Raw genomic sequence first — 22357 nt, 5'->3', positions numbered from 1 at the left:
GATAAAAAAAAAACATTGACCTCTAGTGGTCTGAATATTGACTTTGATCTCAGGCCCTTCTTATGAACAATTCTCCTTTTTTTAATCAATAAGTCTGATAAATGAATATATTCTTTCTACAGTTTATCAGTTTACAACCAATGTCCCCCCTTTTGATGATCTTTATTATGCATTATGGTTGAACCAAAATATTACATGGAACCAAAAATGTTAATGTAATTGGAAACAATTAAATGTATGTATGTTGATGCTAATATGATGTCACATATCAAATTATGTTGCCATATGATAATACTAGCCTAGTGTACTCAACATGCTGTAAACTATTGTCTTTTAAGTTTCCCTCAATTAATTCTCATCAACTTAATAATTATGGCACAACCCTCACTATTGACATTGGTGGCACTAATAGCACTGTTTGTCTATATAACCTGGTTTAAGCATTCATGACACTACACTGAAGAAGGCAGTGATGCCGAAACATTGGTGGTTTACCCAATATATTACTGGGAGTTTATATATAGAATGTGGACTCTCTTTATTTATTTTGATAGCTTACAGTTTATTCACCGTTAGTCAGCACCTCTACACAAAGTAATTTATCTGGTTGCTTTTTATTCGACTTCAGCGCTTTTCATAACAATCTAAAAGTGCTTCAAAAGCAGAAACATAAATAATACACATACATACTATTATCTCTATGTAGGCCAGTATGCCTAAAATAATATCCTAGGACAAAGCAATTTGTTGTTGAATTTGAGGACAATGGCACAGCTCATCGTCCATACAATGGTGGGATTATGAGTTTGGGTCGCGCGCTCAGACGTTTCGCCTGAGCTCAGCAAAGGCCGGCAGGACAGTGTGCCTCTCGAGCGGCTGACGGGGCTCTTTGCATTTTCCCTGCGCTCTTTCCCGAAGGGGCCCCGGCGAAGGGAGCACTCAGGTGCTGGAGCCATAAATGAGCGATCTGGACGCCACATAAGCACTGAGTTTTCTAAATAACACACAGACTTTGGACCACATCCAAAATGCCCGGAACAAAAGGTATTTCTAAAGTAGTTTTTATGCTTTCATGTAGCCTATATATTTGTATTAGGCTATAGCATATTATTATTATTTTATAGAAAATCAATTATTATATATAAAGGCTTTTCTCAAGGCAGTGTGTAATGTAGTGAATTTAGGCCAATGCTATATTTGTGTTTTATTCTATTCAAGCTAAATGATGAATTTGGGACTATCCATGTAGATAAATTGAACTCAGTAATAAAGTAAAAGATAAAAAGTGTTAAATTCCCTAAGTCTCCCCTACAGTCATCAATTGACTTGATTATATGAACGTTATTGCAAAATTGAAAAGAAAATGCACCCTCTTCTTACCTGGATCATCATGAAGGGGACAGTTACTCTAAAGACTAATATATCAACATTCTTTCATCATTTGCAGGTAACAAATCTGACAAGAAATCAGCTACCAAGGTAAGAACAAGAAACCAGTACACAGTCCTCATTCATTGTAAGTTAAACATTCAAGTTTGAGTTTCTCTAAATTGAATTTCCCCCCATTTAATCTCCACAGCAACCTCAGAGTCCTAAGGAGCAACCGAAGAAAGCTGATCAGAAAGGAGATGATAACAAAAAGCAAGGAGGTAAGCATTAGACTAATCTAGGACCGAGGGTAGGAGGATCATGGTCTTTTTAACAGCCTCATGTACAAGGTTTCATTTTCTAAGTTTAAATGAACTCAATCCAGTCCTTGCTCTCAAAATGATTGGAGAGAGCTGGACCAAATGAATTACAGTTGGCTATCACTACCCATTATTATGTGAGAAGCATGGCCCCTGTCTATTTCTGTGTTCCGTCCCCTCGCAGGACAGCCGAAGGGAGAGAAGCAATAATTTCCAGGCATTTGTGAAGATGGCTCTGGAGACTCTGCTGGGATCCTGCCGTCGCAAACATGGGGGTCCTTGGGGCAGGCAAGGCTGAAAAGCAGCCTCCCATCCTCTCCCCATCTCCCTTGGAACTGCATACAGGCCCCGTCTTGATACACAACTGTGCCTACTTGCTCTCACAAGGGCAGAAAGTGACCCAGATTTCCATCCATCAGTGACCCACTGTGTGACCTTTCTTCCCACCCTGTTTCTCCTCGCTCATTGTCTGCTCTGGATTGTAGAACTCTTAGACATGGACGGACACAAGGTCAAACCCAGCCAATGTTCCGAGCGTCCCCAGAAACTGAAACCTTGACCACTCCCAATCTTTCCCTCTTCCCAACCAAAGTTCCTTATTTTGATCAAATGTCCAAACCATTCTTGTAAATAAGCAAATAAATCATTTTTTCCTAAAACAGTTCAGCAGTTTCTTGTTGTTACATGTTCACACAATATTTTCGAATGCCATGTAAGAACAGGTCTGCTTGGCAGAAATGGTTTACTTTAAGCTAGAATCCTTAGTTGCTAAATCCATTTTTGGACTAATAAATGAATGATATATACTGTACCCATTGATTCTTGAAAAATATAACTTATACATGCCTCATGAGCTTAGTGCAACTGTCACACTCCACGAGAACCCAACATATAAGCTGGTTTAACTCCAATGTTTGTAAACAACAAACACTTTATAGCCTCAAAACATGGTTACATTTTTTTATATCATGGATAGTCAGTTCTTGCATCCATAGCTCTTTCTATTATTTTGAGAGTGGTTACATTTCTCCAGGTCCAACCCTCAGCTTTTTGCCAAAACAGAGGCGGGGTGTCCACTTCGTTATTGTTTCAGTTAGCTTCCTTTAACAGTGAATAGTTCTTCACATGAACATGAAACAAAGATTCACTGTGTATAGTCTCGCTATTGTTATTCTACTGCTGCTCTTTAATTACTTGTTACTTTTATTTCTTATTCTTATAAAAAAAAATAAAAAAAATGCATTGTTGGTTAGGGGCTCATAAAGTAAACATTTCACCTTAAGGTACCTGTTGTATTCGGCGCATGTGACTAATAACATTTGATTGGATTTGACGATAGACAGTGATTACCGTTTGATAGAAAATGTATAAAAAAATATCACAGACCTCTCTCAGTAGCATCACACAGATAGGTCAAAGTTTGACACAGGGACAGTGGTGAAAGGTGGTTTGCTAAGACTGTGCACATGTGCATCGCATGAACCTTGTATTCTAAGGGAAAGCCTAGGAAATTACTGTATATGTTTGTGTACGTTGCCCAGTCACCGTTGCGTAACAGAAACCAACTGGAAACAAAAGTCCTTAAGGGTCGTTTCTGGACTGGCCCTCATCACATGAACCAAATGAGCAGTAGGTTTCAATGTCCAGTGTGTTCAGGAGCAGTAAGTATTCCATCATGAATTATTCATTTCCTTAAAAAGCATGTTAAAAAGAGCAGCATGTCGAAAATGACCAACGGCTTTGGTTACAGATGCAACTTCATCATAAGTTGTGCATTTTCATAATCAGCTTTAAAGCAACATGAAAAACCCTTACTGAGCAATTAAATACTTTTGTATTTTGGACTGAACTACAATAATGTGGTAGGTATATCAGTTACACAGTTATTAACAGGAAAATTGAAAAAATGTCTCAAATTACACTAGGATGAAAAACATAGTATAAAATGCACAAACACCAATGTACACTTGTTTCTATTAATTAAAAATATATTAAAAAATACATTTTCTATTAAAATCCACAAAGGAAATATGCTCTTATAATGCTGGTTTGTGTGGTCATAAAAACAGGGGTTTTACATGCTCAACAAATGTAACAACTAAGTAGGGTGAAACAACAAAATGTAGCTTTCGAATACGGAGGAAAAGGGAAATATTACTTTAATGGCGTATTACGGAATCACTTCTGAAAACTAGACAACGGGTTCTTAGTTGTGTTCATCAAACAGAGTGAATGATTGACCACTGTCATGCTAACAGGATGAGTATTGATTGAGAATCGCATGGAGATGTCTGATCCACATCTGCTGTTGATCTATCTCGCCACAAGGGGTAGACAAATGCAGCAGCTCAAACGAAACGATGTGATTAAGGAAGAGTGGGGCATTATTTCAAGAGTATCAAAAATAGTTTGTCGCCAGCAGGTTACAGTAAATAGATTACCTCGTCTCCTCGGCGGTGTCCTGAGCACTGTATGTTGGTATTGACAAAATAGTTCATATTCTGTCCATAGGGTGGTTGTGTGTACTCTTCAGTCCAATACAACTTCACAGTGCAGGAGTAGAGAGCCGGTCTTTCCTTAACAGGCTCACGTTAATTCCCTCTTGTTATTGCTTCCCTATATGTCTCTCTGTCCCCAGCTCTCTCTCGCTCCCTCTCCCTCACACATCTAGAGGATGATGCGGTAGAGCACCCAGCAGCCAAACGTCACCCAGTGGCTGGCCCAGCTCAGCTCCGACCACTTCTGAATGGTGTGGTTGGCCACGCCACTCTGTAGAGGGAGAAAACCGACATGGGTTTGAAATACACAAAATCGACCACAACGCTTTGTTCTGAAAGATCTGACGATGCTACGTGACATTGCACAATCAGAGTAACGTATGAGAGTTTGGCCATCTTATAGCTGAAAAGCATTCAGTAAATAGTTACCTCCTCATCATCATCCATGTAGTCCACACTGGAGTTGAACAGAGAGCCCAGGTATGCCAGGTGGAAGACTGCCAGGACACTGAAGGCTATATTAATAATGTACACCCAGGGGGCCTGTGTGGATAGGAGAAGGAGAAGAAAGGTCATGCTGTAATGCAAACATTCTTATTGAGGATTTTTTTGGCATCAATATAAGAGTTATTGCGCAATGTTGCATGGTCCATTTGCATGTGACCAACACTGAAAAATCTTTAGAATTTACACAAGAAAATATCATTATGCATAAATATCACTTTTTTATTTCTTATTGAACCATACCTTTTTGCTCTTGTGAGTGCAGTTTGGCTGACATTGCTTTGACAGAATACACGCGTTTAAAATGTCTGCCAGTCTCCTCCGCAAAACTGGAACAGAGGGTACGCAATCAAATAGAGGTCACAATGATTTATCCTATAGTAATAAACAAACTCTGCATGTCACCTAAAGTTATTCTCCAGGTGTAAACAATGTTATCCCTGAAAGGTAAGGTGGAACTGAAATCAAATTTGAACGTTTATTTTCATTCGATTTTTTTTTTTATAGCTAGCCACATCTTTTACAGACTTACCATGCTCAATATATGTGATGAAGGCGAGAGACAGTAGCACTGCACCCAGGTGGAAGCTCAGACCCTAAAGGCCAAAGGAGACGACGGTATAACGAAACAATCTCTTATACACACTCATACTCACACCCGCACCTGCTCGCGCATACTCACATGTAGAAGTGCACTGGCTGCGTAAGTCACTAGGATGGCTGGAAAGGTACCAAGGTTGCGAGCACGGGCAAAAACATCTGGGTGATCAGACAGAAACAGTTGTCAGGGGATCAACTTTGTATTCCGGTTTAAAAAAAAGAGCAATTGAGTTGGGATGTTTACTGCTTTAAATGTCATTGTAGGAGGACAACTGTGAAAATAGGAGGGGGGGAAAAAAGGTTGTATTATTTGTTATATGTAAGCTCACAATGCTGTAAATATGTTCTATTTCACAGAAAGCTTACAGGTGCTGAGCCATCGGGACATGGGCAGATTCCACGAGGTGGCCACCTCCACCATAGATCTGGGAAACTCCACATGAAGGGGCCTAGCTACAGTCATATCCCTGGAGAAGAGAACACAGGCATTTCAGTTGGGCTGTTTGAGGGGTAAAAGAGAACTGGGGGGGGGGCAAACAAACTATTTAACTTATGGCAAGTCTATGTCAAGCCTAGTCACCATGATGCTTCAGTGCACTGACCATTTGAGATTGTCTTTCTCTTCAGTAAAGCCTGCTCCAGCCAGAGTGGTGCTGGTCTCACTCAGGTAACCCACAAAGTAGTTGCTGAAGTGGAAGGAGAGTGCATTCTCGTAGGCTAGGAGCCAGCTAAAGGTCAATGAAAGAAGGTTCAATTAGAAGACACTTGGCACAATTAAAGCCTCAAATCACACTTAACAACAATACAACTTCTCTATTTTAATATAAATTGCAAAAACATACAGTACCTTGCCACAGCACCTCTGTGCAGCAAACAATTGAAGAAAAATTGTAATAATTTATCACCATTTCATTTGATTTAATACATCTAACTGACACAGACTCACATTTTTAAGTCTCATGGCATGAGTGGGCAGGGCAGACAGACAAGGTTGGGGGAATGATTGGTGTACAGACGTGCAGGTGACAGGGAGGTGGCACAGCTGCTGAGTTAGAAATGGACATGCAGCATTAATTACAGGGACAGGCGGGGGACATTCTATCGTCATAATATCAGATAAATAATTACCCAATCTTCCGTTTTGTTTTGCTGGGGATAAAGCCCAGGCAAGACAAGACCATTTATTGAATGGGAGAGAAAGAAACAAATGAGAATCGGACCGTTGCACTACTGAAACACATTACTCAAACAGCTTTCCTACAAAAACATTTAGGGGAGAGTAAGGTTAGTTCAGCCAAAGGGGTAAATTGACCCACCCTTGTTTCTAGGAAACCATACACAAAATGAATAATTTGACCAAATATTTAGGAAGAGGTCACCATTTCATGGAGTCTGTAAAGGAAGAAACCACATGGAAAAAGTGGTTAGCAAAGTCGGGTCCAAAACACAGATTTTCACCAAGTCAAATGAATTTATTGTGTTAAGAGGTTTTATGATGTTTCTATCTAAACCAAAGTAGATGTTTTTAAGATGATTCGATAAATCTGTTGGGGTCTCTATAAGCTTCAATATGAGGTCCTAAACCTAGCATGAAAGTGCATCCTTGTAGCTGTATGGGCTAATCTAGTCAAAATGTTTGCCTTGGGGTTGAGCAAATTGAAGTGTTTTCTTCCCAGGCATAATGCAAGGCATTATCATTGGCAACAGGGCCTGACCTATGATAAAAGTGTTAAAAAAACAAGAAGTATTTGTTAGGTGTTATGCCTGAGCAGCACCTAACCCAAACCCTTACCCTAAACGGAGTATCCAAATCCCCACCCTCCCCATACACTGATACATCTTCTCTTTCCCTTCTTTGAGTGCACCCCTCTCTTAAATCATGTTTTTTTTATTGATGTTTTGTTTTGACTCCTATTTTTTGGTTTATTTTCATTTTTATAACTGTAAAGTGACTTTGGGTCCTTGAAAAGCGCTACATACCCCAAGTATTATTATTAAAAGATGCTTAAAATGTTGAAAATCATTTTAAAAACGATTGCAATTGTGTTGAATTGTGTTTGGGAAATAAAGATATACATGGTTCTAAAAAAGTAGTGGTATTATTTAATTCAGTACAGAAACGTGTAGGCGACTTAACTTACCCCATAGCCCGGCTAAGTTGTGCCAGGAGAACACCTTTTTTGGACAAGCAATTGCTTCAAAACTGTAATGTTTACATGTATTCAGATTATTTCCAGGTATACACTTCATTCTACAGCTAGAAGACTCCTGATATCGCCAGGAGTGATGAGTATATATATTTTTTGTCGTTGTCTGTTGTGGTCTAGTACTGTCTTTTTGCTAGCTAGGGCCATCTCCTTTAAGTCTTGTAAGTCTGTTTTCCCAGTAGCCTACTTGGTGTGTGAACTGCTGACTGCTCATCATTTGCAGATTGTTGTTGACACATCAACCAGGATCAAGAGTCAGGGCAATTTGTGACTTGTTTCGGTAATCAGTGGCTGTATTGGAGAGGGAGTGGTTTCACCTCTCCTAGGCAATGAGCAATCAGTACAGGCGTGCTCTCCACCTCTGCTAGGCAATTAGCAATTATTGTTAGTTATTTAGTCTCCCTTTTTTTAAATTGATGTAGTTCTGGCCTTGAGCTGTTATTGTCTATTAAGGTTCTGTGCTATTTCATGTTGTGTGTGGACCCCAGGAAGAGCAGCTGCCTCTTTTGCAACAGCTAAGGGGAGCCTAATAAAATACCCTGGTTTCTCAGCGGCAGCTGTAAGTGGCGGTTTTGTCACAAAATTAAGACCGTCGCTGAAACAAAGACTGTTTTGCCGAGTTGTTCTGTGGAGTTAATCGAGAAAGGAAAAAGAGGAAGGCTCCACACTACTCTCGCACCGGAGTATCTTACCTCGTTATTTACAGATGATCAAATGTTGCTCTTTCGTAGCTTTGTCAACTGTGTGTGTTTTCTATACCTGTTCGCACCTCTCCCTGTAGGCGTTACAGACACCCCCGGGCTGCAACATTTCTAATTTAGTTGCCCTTCAGTCCCTTGACTTTTTGTCCCTGACGGAGACATGGATCACCCCAGAGAACACCGTTACTCCAGCTGCTCTCTCTTCATCTGACTGTTTTCTCTCATAGTCCGAGAGCATCTGGTCATCGTGGTGGTGGCACAGGGCTACTCATTTATCCTTAGTGGAGATTTGATCTTTTCTCCATCTCTCACCTGTCCATCTCCTTATTTGAATTCCATGCTGTCACTGTCAATTGTCCACTCAAGCTTAACATTATTGTCATCTATCACCCACCAGGTGCCCTTGGAGAGATTCTCAGTGAGCTTGACACCTTGATTAGCTGATTTCCTGACGATGGCTCACCCCTCTTCGTGCTTGGCAACTTCATCCTCCCGACGTGTGCCGTTTGATTCATTTAATTCCAACTCTCTCTTTCCCCTCACCCTTTCCCAAACCCCTTCCAACTCACAAGGCAGGCAATACGCTTGACCTCATCTTTACTAGAGACTGCTCGCCTACTAATCACACTGCAACCCCCCTCCAGGTCTCTGATCACTACTTTGTTTCCTGTTCTGTCCACCTCTCCTCCAACCCTAACCACTCAGCCTCTACCCAGATGGTAATGCGCCGTTGCAATCTTCTCTTTCTCTCTCCCACTGTTCTGGCCTCTTCTATCCTATCATCTCTCCCTTCTGCTAAATCTTTCTACCTCCTGTCTCCTGATTCTGCCTCTTCGACCCTACTCTACACCTTTTCCGCGTCCTATGACTCACACTGTCCCCTTTCCTCCCGGCCCGGCTCAGCCTTCCCCTCCTGCTCCGTTACTGAGTGGCTCATTGCGAGCTTACAGAATGGGCTAAAGGCAGCTGTGAGGACCTATCATCCTTTCACTCCCTCCTCTCCACCTTCTCTTCCTCTGTATCTGCGGCTAAAGCCACTTTCTACCACTATAAATTTCAAGCTTCTGCCTCCAACCCCAGGAAACTCTTTTCCACCTTCTCCTCCCTTCTGAATCCTCCACTCCCTCTCAGCGGACGACTTTGTCAATCATTTTGAAAGAATGGTTGACGACATCCGCTACTCATTCACTCAGCCTATTGAGTCCACTGGTCTCACTCACACAGAACTACCCTATGCCTTGACCTCGTTCTCCCCTCCCTCTCCAGATCACATTCTGCGACTAGTGAGCTCTGGCTGCCCGACAACCTGCCCGCTCGACCCCCCTGCTCCCTTCTCCAGACCATCTCTGGAGATCTTCTCCCATTCCTCACTTCCCTCATCAACTCATCCCTGAGCACTGGCTATGTCCCCTCTGACTTAAAAATGGCCTGAGTTACTCCACGCCTCAAGAAACCAACACAACATATGTGACATCTAATACTATAGACCTGTCTCCCTTCAGCACACTTGAGTGTGCTGTCTCTGATTAACTTTCTTGCTATCTCTCTCAGAACGATCTTCTTGACCCTAACCTGTCAGGCTTCAAGACGGGTCACTTAACCAAGACTGCTCTCCTCTGTGTCCCGGAGGCTCTCTGCTCTGCCAAAGCTGACTCTTTCTCCTCTGTTCTCATCTTACTAGCTAAATTACTAAAATGGCTCAACTTAGTCCACCCTCCCCTATATTACACTTTTTTTGGACAATCACAAACATCAATTTCTGTGGATGCTTAACTGACCTACAGTAAAACATTACAACAGCACTAAGAGGTTAGCTAATCCACTCACTTGCGTAGCAGCCTGTCCCCTTGAACCATCAGATCCTCCTCTCAGGGCTGGGCATCTCAGGCTCTGCACACTCTTTGATTGCATCCTACCTGGCAGGCCACTCTACCAGGTGATGTGGAGAGGATCTGTGTCTGCACCACATACTCTCACTACTGGTGTCCCCCAGGGCTCGGTTCTAGGCCCTCTACTCTTCTCACTATACACCAAGTTACTCATCTCCATCATATCCTCACATGGTCTCTCCTATCATTCCTATGCGGACACACTCAACTACTTTTCTCCTCCCCCCCCTTCTGACACCCAGGTGGCGACACGCATCTCTGTGTGCCTGACAGACATCTCCACTTGGATGTCGTACCTCAAGCTCAACCTCGACAAGACAGAGCTGCTCTTCCTTCCAGAGAATGCCTGCCTGCTCAAAGACCTCTCCATCATGGTTGACAACTCCAGTGTCACCTTCCCAGAGTGCTCCCGCACAGCCCAGTTCAAGCTCTTCTCTGTCCTGGCACCTCAATGGTGGAACCAGCTTCCCCCTGAAGCTAGGACAGCAGAGTCCCTGCCCATCTTCTGAAACCCTACTTCTTCAAAGAGCATTTCAATAAAATAATGCTCCTCCTCACCTTGACCCCCCCCCCACCCCCTTCTAGCTCGGACTCTACTGATAGCTACATTGAGGAAAAATGTACTTTCCATGCCTGTGATATGTGGTTGTCCCACCTAGTTACCTAAAATGGCTCGACTTAGCCCACCCTCCCCTATGTTGCACTTTTTTTTGATGATAACAAACATCAATGTCTGTGGATGCTTTTTCTGACCTACAGTAAATCATTACAACAGCACTAAGAGGTTAGCTAATCCACTTACTTGTGTAGCAGCTTGTCCCCATAGATAGGGATGAAGTAAGGGAAGAGGTAGGGAGCAACACAGTTAGAGATGACCAGACACAGTTGGCTCTTCACCCAGCTGACACACACTTTCCATATCCAGGAGAAGCTCTGAGGAAGAAGAGAACATCTATATACCATCTTTCTCTCTCTATTCCCTCCACCAATTTCCCCCCCTTATCCTAGCATTGTTAAACCAGACTAGCAAGTGCAGCATTTAGTCTGGTTTAACCAGGCTACCCTTATCTCTATACCAAGACAAGACTTAGTGCTGAACTCACCAGCTTGCGGCCCTCTATAGCCTCTCTGTAGCTGTTGAAGCTGATCCAGGGTCCGAAAATGACTGTTCCCACGAAGTAGATGTAGCCCATGAACTCCACAGGAGAGGGCACGTTGGTCACCACACCTCGGTCCAGGTCAAAGGCCAGAGAAATGGCCTTCATAGCTACCACCATCTGGGAACCTGCAGATACATACCGAAGTGAGTCTTCAAATATTAATTACAGTTGAAGTCAGAAGTTTACATACACTTAGGTTGGAGTCCTTAAAACTCGTTTTTAAACCACTCCACAAATTTCTTGTTAACAAACTATAGTTTTGGCAAGTCTACTTTGTGCGTGACACAATTTTCCAACAAATCTAATCAAATCAAATCAAATTGATTTATATAGCCCTTTGTACATCAGCTGATATCTCAAAGTGCTGTACAGAAACCCAGCCTAAAACCCCAAACAGCAAGCAATGCAGGTGTAGAAGCACGGTGGCTAGGAAAAACTCCCTAGAAAGGCCAAAACCTAGGAAGAAACCTAGAGAGGAACCAGGCTATGTGGGGTGGCCAGTCCTCTTCTGGCTGTGCCGGGTGGAGATTATAACAGAACATGGCCAAGATGTTCAAATGTTCATAAATGACCAGCATGGTCGAATAATAATAAGGCAGAACAGTTGAATCTGGAGCAGCAGCACGGTCAGGTGGACTGGGGACAGCAAGGAGTCATCATGTCAGGTATTCCTGGGGCATGGTCCTAGGGCTCAGGTCCTCCGGGAGAGAGAAAGAAAGAGAGAATTAGAGAGAGCATATGTGGGATGGCCAGTCCTCTTCTGGCTGTGCCGGGTGGAGATTATAACAGAACATGGCCAAGATGTTCAAATGTTCATAAATGACCAGCATGGTCGAATAATAATAAGGCAGAACAGTTGAAACTGGAGCAGCAGCACGGCCAGGTGGACTGGGGACAGCAAGGAGTCATCATGTCAGATAGTCCTGGGGCATGGTCCTAGGGCTCAGGTCCTCCGAGAGAGAGAAAGAAAGAGAGAAGGAGAGAATTAGAGAACGCACACTTAGATTCACACAGGACACCGAATAGGACAGGAGAAGTACTCCAGATATAACAAACTGACCCTAGCCCCCCGACACATAAACTACTGCAGCATAAATACTGGAGGCTGAGACAGGAGGGGTCAGGAGACACTGTGGCCCCATCCGAGGACACCCCCGGACAGGGCCAAACAGGAAGGATATAACCCCACCCACTTTGCCAAAGCACAGCCCCCACACCACTAGAGGGATATCTTCAACCACCAACTTACCATCCTGAGACAAGGCTGAGTATAGCCCACAAAGACCTCCGCCACGGCACAACCCAAGGGGGGGGGGGGGGGGGCGCCAACCCAGACAGGATGACCACATCAGTGAATCAACCCACTCAGGTGACGCACCCCCTCCAGGGACAGCATGAGAGAGCCCCAGTAAGCCAGTGACTCAGCCCCTGTAATAGGGTTAGAGGCAGAGAATCCCAGTGGAAAGAGGGGAACAATTGTCTACAGACAGGTTATTTCACTTATAATTCACTGTATCACAATTCCATTGGGTCAGAAGTTTACATACACTAAGTTGACTGTGCCTTTAAACAGCTTGGAAAATTCCAGAAAATTATGTTATGGCTTTAGGAGCTTCTGATGGGCTAATTGACATCATTTGATTCAATTGAGGTGTACCTGTGGATGTAATTGAAGGTGTACCTGTGGATGTGTTTCAAGGCCTACCTTCCAACTCACTGCCTCTTTGCTTGACATCATGGGAAAATCAAAAGAAATCAGCCAAGACCTCAGAAAATAATTGTAGACCTCCACAAGTCTGGGTCATCCTTGGGAGCAATTTCCAAACGCCTGAAGGTACCACGTTCATCTGTACAAACAATAGTATGCAAGTATAAATACCATGGGACCACGCAGCCGTCATACCGCTCAGGAAGGAGACGCGTTCTGTCTCCTAGAGATGAACGTACCTTGGTGCAAATCAATCCCAGAACAACAGCAAAGGAAAGGGTCCAAAAGTATCTATATCCACAGCAAAATGAGTCCTATATCAACATAACCTGAAAGGCCGCTCAGCAAGGAAGAAGACACTGCTCCAAAACCGCCATAAAAAAGCCAGACTACGGTTTGCAACTGCACATGGGGACAAAGATCGTACTTTTTGGAGAAATGTCCTCTGGTCTGATGAAACAAAAATAGAACTGTTTGGCCATAATGACCATTGTTATGTTTGGAGGAAAAAGGGGGATGCTTGCAAGCCGAAGAACACCATCCCAACCGTGAAGCACAGGGGTGGCAGCATCATGTTGTGGGGGTGCTTTGCTGCAGGAGGGACTGGTGACTTCACAAAATAGATCATGAGGAGGGACAATTATGTGGATATATTGAAGCAATCTCAAGACATCAGTCAGGAAGTTAAAGCTTGGTTGCAAATGGGTCTTCCAAATGGACAATGACCCCAAGCATACTTCTAAAGTTGTGGCAAAATGGCTTAAATACAACAAAATCAAGGTATTGGGAGTGGCTATCACAAAGCCCTGACCTCAATCCCATAGAAAGTTTGTGGGCAGAACTGAAAAAGTGTGTGCGAGCAAGGAGGCCTACAAACCTGACTCAGTTACACCAGCTTTGTCAGGTGGAATGGGCCAATATTCACCCAACTTGTTTAAAAAATATATATATATATTTTACCCCTTTTTTTCTCCCCAATTGTTTTTTTAGTAGCTACTATGTTGTCTCATCGCTACAACTCCCGTACGGGCTCGGGAGAGACGAAGGTTGAAAGTCATGCGTCCTCCGATACACAACCCAACCAAGCCGCACTGCTTCTTAACACAGTGCCATCCAAACCGGAAACCAGCCGCACCAATGTGTCGGAGGAAACACCGTGCACCTGGCAACCTTGGTTAGCGCGCACTGCGCCCGGCCCGCCACAGGAGTCGCTGGTGCGCGATGAGACAAGGATTTCCCTACCGGCCAAACCCTCCCTAACCCGGACGACGCTAGGCCAAATGTGCGTCGCCCCACGGACCTCCCGGTCGCGGCCGGTTACGACAGAGCCTGGGCGCGAACCCAGAGTCTCTTAACCACTGCGCCACCCGGGAGGCCTCACCCAACTTATTGTGGGAAGCTTGTGGAAAGCTACCCAAAATGTTTGACCCATGTTAAACAATTTAAAGGCAATGCTACCAAATACTAATTGAGTGTATGTAAACTTCTGACCCACTGGGAATGTGATGAAAGAAATAAAAGCTGAAATAAATCATTCTCTCTACTATTATTCTGACATTTCACATTCTTAAAATAAAGTGGTGATCCTAACTGACCTAAGACAGGGAATTTTTTACTAGGATTAAATGTCAGAAATGTATTTGGCTAAGGTGCATGTAAACTTCCGACTTCAACTGTAAATGTTTTCATTAATACGGGGGGTTGAAAGCAAAATATTTTTTTATCGTTTCGTTCTGAACAGGATAAAAAATGATGTCTCATTCCGACCAGCAAAATAAAGATCTGAACCGGTTTGAACCAAAAAAGTAACGGTTTATATCGTTCCTTTGTTACTTTTTAAACCTATGAAATCTTTATTTTTTTAATTTAGCTCAACTATAATTTCTTCACCAATCATGCGAGCAAGATATAGCTCAGTGAGTTGTTTTATATGCGTGATGGAAAGACAAGTGTAGGGTGCAAAATGCAACTTACATTTTGCGGTTGGGGAAAGAGCGAGAGGGTGGAGGAGGAAGCTTGGCTCGAAGCGCTGGGCATCTTGTAATGACATGCATTATCTGAATTAGGCCCACAGAATTATACCTACGAAGGAGTGACTTCTATGGAGGAACTTTGAATGTCTTTGAACTTCAGACTTGGCCTAATGTTGGACAAGAGAAGTTAGCTAGCGAACTAGCTTGTATGTGCAAAGCGGCACCAGAATTAAAAACACGTCTCACCTTTTTGTAGTTAATAAAGCCAATGTGATAACTATAGTATTCCTAACTAGCACTAGAAAAAGTTAATCAATTCTTCTCTAATTGAAAATCTCTCTCCTCCTGAATCTCGCTTGTAATATCTGTAGGCTAGCTATACTTTGGAGGGGGAGGGGCAGTTAGCCTACACACACTGGCAAAGAGTTTCAGCTGGCAGGCACACTGGAATAATTTTCTGAACAAGGCATAGGTGCCTTGTTGCGTTTTTTTGTGGGACTGGGAAAAAATTCCCGGAATGTAAAAGAGCGTTAACTGGTTCCAATGCTTTTAAAATAATGGTTATGTGCTGGAACAGTATAAATCACTTTCGTTCCTGGTTCTGATTCTGTTCCTTGAAAAAAATATAAACTGGTTGCAACTCCTGGTTTGTAGTGTATATTCACGCCGAGAGTATAAGTACCAACCTCTCATTTTGTGCCAGGTGGTAGTGTCCATCATATGCAACTCTCTGGAAGGAAAAGGGGAGAGTAGACTGATTAGACAACCATTTTCAATGCACTTTGAGGGATTTGATCACTGGCTGTTTATCATCCATTCTCTTTACTCAAACAGGCATCTTATGTTACCTGGTAACAGATCTACCTACCCCATGAGCAGGTAGATGAGGACGGTGATGGAGAGGAAGGTGGCCCGGTTACTGGAGTGCCGACAGAGGAAGAGGATGAGGTAGCATAGTAGACTGAGCAGCACCACCCACACCATGTGGAGCTCAAAGAACAGGTACAGGGCGTAGAACCCTCCTGCCACGGTGCTCAGGTGTTTCACATAAGAGGGGAGGCCTGACCAGGGGAACAAGACAACAAAAACAACAACGCACACAGAAGAGAATGAGAACATGTAGTAGTAGACATTAGTAGAACATGCATCTAATTATTCAGTTCTACATCATTTCTCAAATGTCAAAATCACTCTCCTATGACTCATCATGTTCTGTCGTTACCAGGAGCTCTGTTATATTCCAAAAGTCACATTTCACGCAAAGGAATGCAAAATGTCACCCAGAATCCAGAGAAGTCGGCATAGAAGGCAGATGACCAGAAGCTGCCACACCTGCTCCAGGCCCTGCTGAGCGGTGGGCAGAAGGCAGCCCTCCGCAAGCTCATGGAAGAACTCCTGTCGGCTGAAGGACCCCATCACGCCATGCACAGGACCTTAGAAAGACAGGGGGGATATAATAACGAGGAAGTATGTTCTAATAGGCAACATTACACATTCAAATGTATAAGTTCCAATGGAAATAACACACGTGACCACCACTCTTCTTTGTTTGTGCATGCCGACAATGGCAGTGATTCACCATGCATCACGATTGACACATCTGTGCACCCTGCTGCAGGGGCTTAATGAGGCATTACCAGACCTTGATAAGGAAGATTCGCGATAAGCAGTTTTATTCCATTATAGGAGCAAGTAGACTGGTTCCAATTAAACGTGTAAAAGGTGGTGTATTGAGTGATAGGACAGTGAGTGGCACTGGTGCAGCTGTGTGCATCATGGAGTGAGTACCAGGCAATCTGCTAAATCAATGTTGGCTAAATCATAAATTCGCCCAAATAATCTACTACAAACTGACATGTTTATGTAATTTCGCAATTTAAAAAAAACTACTTGAATGCTAGTTTACAAGGACCAACTCGCATGTAGCTAGCTAGCAAGGCTAGCAGTGCATTACAAATCCTGCTTCGTCTTGATCCGCAGTGCAGTTTTCACACTACGCTTAGTATTTGCAAAGCTCGTAACTATAGACCTCCAATATTGTGCTTAGTTGAAAACACTATCTATTTGCTATTAAATTAATTCACTGACCATGCTTTCCCCATCAATCATCAGACATGATCAGATAATAAAATAGCTAGTGGCTGGATAGCCAGCCGACCCCCACGCTCTACTTCGCCAGCGGGCGACAGCCACTGGTTCAACGAGACTCATTATTCCACATTTCACTTGCTTGAATTGTTTTGAGTAAAATAATGGGTCTTACCTTCAAACCAACCCTTCAACTAGCTGTTGTGTAAAATGAGTCTACGCGTCTGTTTATTCTCTCTGTAGCCACTTGACACTATAATGTACTTCACGCACTGTCGGTCCTGATGCTGACACCAAACTCCAGGTCACAGCATCAGCAGCAGTCGCTTCAGCCATTCATGCAGCCAGTGATTCTCTACGAATGGATTAACCAATCAACGGCGTCGTGTTGGAGGAATCAGCCAATGATTGTAGTCGATTGCTCCGATACAGAGAGCTAACAAATCAACTGCAATTGTTCAGAGGTGGCTGACTCTTGTCTATACCCAATCAAAAAGAGTACATAATGTTACCGCTATTATGCGACCAATGGGATGGAAACGCCGAAAAATGTGCGGTACCTGCCAATGACGGGATTCGATTATCTGGCCCCGGTTACCCCGGTGGAAATGGCATTGGTGAAAAGTAATAGCATTCGTTTTGGAACCGGGTTTTACCACCCGGGCGTGAGCCAGGTTAGGTGCCCTTTCAAAACCCACAGCGAAACCTAGGCAAGATTAAGCACGTGGAGAAATGAGGATTCCGTGTTCACATGCAAACGTGGTTACTTTTGATAAAAACGCTTTATCTGCCTTCCAAATGAAAATTTGTTTGAAAATTCTAACATATTTTATGGAAAATAGAAGTATGTTTCTGACCTATGTAACGTTCCGCCTAGTTGACGTCATGACCATGAGACGCAATTACTGTTAGATTTCAAAGGTTGCCCCTCCCTCACCACTTTTGCCCGTTCACGTCCAGGGACATAGACCGGTGCACTGCGACTCATATTAATAGAACTCCCTCAATATCACGTAGTTCGCAAACGCTTTCAAGGGGCAGGGCTTTGTTCCAGATAATCCTTACAGAACATAGTTTATAGACAGATCTAAATGGATTAGCAAAAAATCTAAGTGAGTAAAGTAATAACTCTACTGTGGCGGTGGTAGACCAGGGAATATCAGATTAGAATGACAATATATGCGGTTTCTGAAGGTAACTATAACGACAATCTAAATTCAATCTAACCAATATTTACATCGGAGATAGGAGTCAACATAGGGCCCTAGTCATGTTTACACAAGCAGATTTGAGTGTTTACCTCTTGTTGTAAAACAAGGATGATATATGGAGCAGACGCGTGCCTCTTTAAAAATAGACTCAGCGAAATGACGCTGCCACGCAGATATTGTGCGAGATACAAGACTTCGTTCTCAGTCACACACAGCATGGGCTGGGGTTCGCATCACGCTGTTACTGGACCAAACCGGCGAAGTTGAGCCGTGCGCTTCAAAGCTCTTAGTTGTTGCGGAAATTGACCCACTTTGAGGTTTAAGTTCTGCACCTACTTCATTTCAGATTCTACCTTTAACATATTGTAACAGTGAAGATAAGCGATACACGGCTGCTGTATTACAGAGCCGGACACAAAATGACTTTCCAGTATTCATCACACCAGTTAGGTTAGGTATTTGGATGTTAGCTGCAAAACTTAAAGCCAAGTGAATCAATATATTTCTATGCATGCTTACATTCACTTTAAAATGAGTTTCTTGTGACATGAAAAACAAATACCTGGAAAGTGTCAATAATAAAGACAAAGGCAATAAATGTGTAAGTAATCCCATTATCAATTTAAAAAATACATTTTACAATCAGCCTGAGGTAGTTATGCAGAATTCAACTGGAGACGTATCATTTCGACATACATAGACTCTGTTACCCAAATTTCACAACACTGTCCACATTACACAGACTACAGATATCGGGATTCACTTGTTCTTATGACAGGTACATTTAGTAATTAATCAACAACAATGCATCATGATTATTTTTGCTTACATAAATTGGTGAAGGCAATTTCTGGACAACTCAATGGTTAAGGCCCAGAGAGAAACCCTACAGGCCTTTATGAACATAATCCGAAAAGCAGATTAACATTATTTGATATGGAAATACATTTTGATGTGCCACATCAGAGGAGTTAACTAGTTTAATAGCATGTCATTTAATAATGCATGGACACTAGCCCTTACATGGCAATGGATCAAAACAACTGAATGAATCATAACTCAAAAGTGTCTATATTCTATTCTAATACAAAAAAAATGGTCAAGATCTCAAAAGCGAAACCATAACATTTCAGAGGACAGTTAATCATTTGAAATGATTGACATAATGTTTCCAAATCATGATCAATTGTGGAAAGTTATTTTCTCAAACTCATGAAGGAATAAATACCAAAATCACGATGCGAGGCAAAACAAGTGTTTCAAGGTAGAACTCCTTTCTGAAACAGCGTCCACATCGGTGGAGATGAAACAAAACAAACTTATTTTTTTAATCATGATCGGACTAATTATCCCATTTTGTTTTATCATCATATAATAACCTCAATGTCATAAGCAACTTTTTGCAATTTTTCTCCTTTAGTTAACAACACAGGCCAAAGTTCCTCTTGACGCACATAATTCACTTTCTCTGCTGGGCCTGGATGTTTGACTCTACTCCTCTTTTTCTTTTTAGAATGATCATGTTTAGTTGAGAGATCATGGCTCTTCTTATTAAGCTTCTTGTTAAGCTTCTTGTTAAGCTTCTTAAGCTGCTTGGGTGTGAGTGTGACCTGAATGGGAGGTGTTGGTTGCATCGTGGATGTGGACTCAAACCCAGGTCGAGGCTCGAGGTCGGGTCTGGGTATGCCCCCGGGGTACTCGTGACGCTGGCAGAAAAGAACGCCACATTTCCGGCAGCGATACGCCTCTTCTTTGGCATGGATGGTTTGGTGACGCTTCAGGTTGTGGTGTGTGGTGAACGAGCGCTCACACTGGTCGCAGGGAAAGGGCCGCTCCCCAGTGTGAACCCGCTGGTGCTCAGTGTAGTGGCTGCGGCTCAGGAAACGTTTCCCACACACACCACAGGGAAAGGGCCTTTCTTCGTCGTGGAACTGTTTGTGTCTCACCACCTGAGGAAAAGAGAAGAAGTTCTGGCCGCACACCTCACAGGTAAATCCTCCAACTGGGTTGGCGCTGTATGAAGGTGGCAATAGCAGAGTGGGGGGGCGCTTGTACGGCTTCAGGGAAGGTTCTGGTACAATTAAAGGAGTCGATGGGGCAATCCGTTTTTGTACTTTCAGGTTACCAGTAGATTCGTTTTGAAGAATAGCCATTGCAGCCTCACGCACTTTGAAAACCGCAGCACCTGCTGCAGCCCTCTTAGCCAGCCCATTGGGCCCAGTTTCCTGGTCAGCCATGTCTACTCCACTCAGGACCCTGGCGAAGCAATGAGTCAGAAATATAGATCAGAGGTCAATAAAAATCGTTAGGGACAGAAACCTCTGAAGTACAGTAAAAAAAAAAAAACGTTGATTGGCTTGATGTTAGCAGAGAAAAACAAGTGCCCATACTATAGCAAATATCATTTTCTTTACAATTTGTAATAGTTCAATGTAGCTAGCTAGCTAACATTGAGCCATTGTTTACCTGGCTAGCTACCCAGTGCATCTTCTTACCTCCAGATAGCCCAAAGGCCAGTAGATGGCAATATTGAATCGTTTGATCTTACCGTCCAAAGGGACTGCATGTGGCTATAAACTTGTATCCCCATGGACCGGTTCGTACATAAAACATTCTCCATTCAGGCTGCAAAGGATTTAATGGCAAGAAGGTGGGAAATATGTGCATAATTTCTTTATGAAACACAATTTTACACCACCATGCTAGAGTTTAAATGCTAGTCCTGGATGTTGCATATCACGTTCTGCCAATCAGGTTGTAGCAGTCTGTTTACTCTTGGGCTGCGGTCCAATTGTGTTATTTTTACCACCTCAACTCTCGCACTAACTACTTTCCCTCGGGGGAATCCCTGTTGAAACCGGATGCAATTTGGTTGCCATCTTAAGTGGCAGTCCAATTCACAAAAGTTGCCCCCTCAGCCCTTGATTTAGCTTGAGGGAGCAACTTTGATCACTTGTGGGGTTGATATGTCCCACAATTCAATGCAAACAGTAGTGACGTGTCAAACGTCAGTGGCCGTGAAGTGTCAAATGTAATCAGCGCTGCATTTTTCGGCATGCGAGAAAAAATTACAATGCTAGCTTGCAAGTATAAAAGTTATATAATATTATCAATGACAGATTTTAGCGGTGGCCAATGGGAATATGATGTTCAAAGTGGCCGACTCAGTGGGGAGCCTATAAATGTAGCTAGCTAGCTTCATAAACATTTTTGGGGAATTCTGAAATTTATTGGAATATATTACCGAAATATAAAACTAGCTAGCCAGCTATTTCTTAGTGCCGTTGCCATTAAAATCTTTTTAAGGTGTAAGTCGACGCATTTTCTCCCTGAATGAAGAAAGTTTTATCTACAAACTGGTCCACAGAGGATATGAGTGTATGCAGTCTCTTTGGACGGTAAGATGAAACGACTCAATATCGCCATCTGCCGGCCTGGGCTAACCTTCAGTAAACTCACATACTTGCCAACTACATAAAGACACTGCAAATGGGTTGTATCCGGCTATCTAGTAAAATAATGTGGAAAGTAGCTAGTTAGGATAGTTAACATTCATGATGGCTCGTTCTGCTAATAATAGCTAACGTTAGCTCATGCGACTTTTTCAAAAGATAATTTCTGGACCATCAATACTTGAACGTTTGCCATTCATATAGCGTTACGCAAATAGTATACAAAGGGTGGCAGTAAAAAGAAAACTACTTACAGAAAATAACGTTTAAATGTATAAAGTTCTCGGATGAAATTGCACAAATAGTCAAACTAGTAAAATTTCATGGCAGTCTTCTTGAGCGCTTTTTGCATGTAAAGTGCAACATCAACACATCCCGCTGGAAACATAAGCACCCAATTTAGTTCCTACATTACTGTACATGCAACTCTGTAACAATTATAAATCCTACCAAAAACATCTATCTTGAAGTGGATCTATAAGGGTTTAAAAATAAATAATTATATGTGAACACCTGCAACCTTGCCGTGAAAGTGTACTTTGTCATTACGAAATGTGTTTGAGATCATCAATTCTGCTCAGTTGCTGAAGTAAGTATGATGGATTTGAGTAGCCTAACTATCGCCATTATGTTCTGAAATTAAATCTGTGAAAACGCATAGACAAGGAATTTGGGAGA

At 42.8% G+C, this 22357-nt stretch overlaps 2 protein-coding genes and 1 long non-coding RNA gene across 3 annotated transcripts; 1 reads left to right on the top strand and 2 right to left on the bottom strand.

Annotated features, from left to right (window-relative positions):
- Positions 1–828: 828 nt before the first annotated feature.
- LOC110492780 (uncharacterized) lies at positions 829–2349 on the top strand. Its single transcript, XR_002469079.3, has 4 exons — positions 829–1044; positions 1448–1479; positions 1580–1649; positions 1873–2349. It is a non-coding gene; the product is annotated as an uncharacterized LOC110492780 (long non-coding RNA).
- A 283-nt stretch (positions 2350–2632) lies between these two features.
- On the bottom strand, positions 2633–17380 carry LOC110492779 (protein-serine O-palmitoleoyltransferase porcupine). The gene is made up of 15 exons (XM_021567260.3): positions 17192–17380; positions 16209–16361; positions 15797–15989; positions 15615–15658; positions 11191–11372; positions 10890–11020; positions 6419–6439; positions 6138–6152; positions 5893–6018; positions 5657–5757; positions 5373–5449; positions 5223–5286; positions 4934–5019; positions 4616–4729; positions 2633–4457 (listed from the first exon to the last, which is right to left on the bottom strand). The coding sequence occupies exons 2-15, from the start codon at positions 16342–16344 to the stop codon at positions 4356–4358; spliced, it is 1392 nt and encodes a 463-aa protein (XP_021422935.1). The 5' UTR covers positions 16345–16361; positions 17192–17380; the 3' UTR covers positions 2633–4355.
- A 1445-nt stretch (positions 17381–18825) lies between these two features.
- Positions 18826–22067, bottom strand: LOC110492778 (uncharacterized). Its single transcript, XM_021567259.3, has 2 exons — positions 21934–22067; positions 18826–20483 (listed from the first exon to the last, which is right to left on the bottom strand). Exon 2 carries the CDS (start codon positions 20462–20464, stop codon positions 19595–19597), a length of 870 nt encoding a protein of 289 aa, XP_021422934.3. The 5' UTR covers positions 20465–20483; positions 21934–22067; the 3' UTR covers positions 18826–19594.
- Positions 22068–22357: the final 290 nt, after the last annotated feature.

The sequence above is a fragment of the Oncorhynchus mykiss genome, chromosome 16 (genome assembly GCF_057628025.1).
Source record: "Oncorhynchus mykiss isolate SJ-2025 chromosome 16, ASM5762802v1, whole genome shotgun sequence".
In the NCBI taxonomy this organism is placed as follows: domain Eukaryota; kingdom Metazoa; phylum Chordata; class Actinopteri; order Salmoniformes; family Salmonidae; genus Oncorhynchus; species Oncorhynchus mykiss.
Note: the sequence above shows the minus strand (reverse complement) of the source record. Positions and strands in the feature narration are given on the sequence as shown.

Coding starts and splice junctions, on each gene's coding strand:
- LOC110492778 (XM_021567259.3), bottom strand. CDS start 20,464: ATGGCTGACCAGGAAACTGGGCCCAATGGGCTGGCTAAGAGGGCTGCA.
- LOC110492779 (XM_021567260.3), bottom strand. CDS start 16,344: ATGGGGTCCTTCAGCCGACAGGAGTTCTTCCATGAGCTTGCGGAGGGC. Junction 5,758..5,892: donor GAGAAAGACAATCTCAAATG/GTCAGTGCACTG, acceptor TCTCTTCTCCAG/GGATATGACTGTAGCTAGGC. Junction 5,450..5,656: donor GTCCCGATGGCTCAGCACCT/GTAAGCTTTCTG, acceptor CTGATCACCCAG/ATGTTTTTGCCCGTGCTCGC.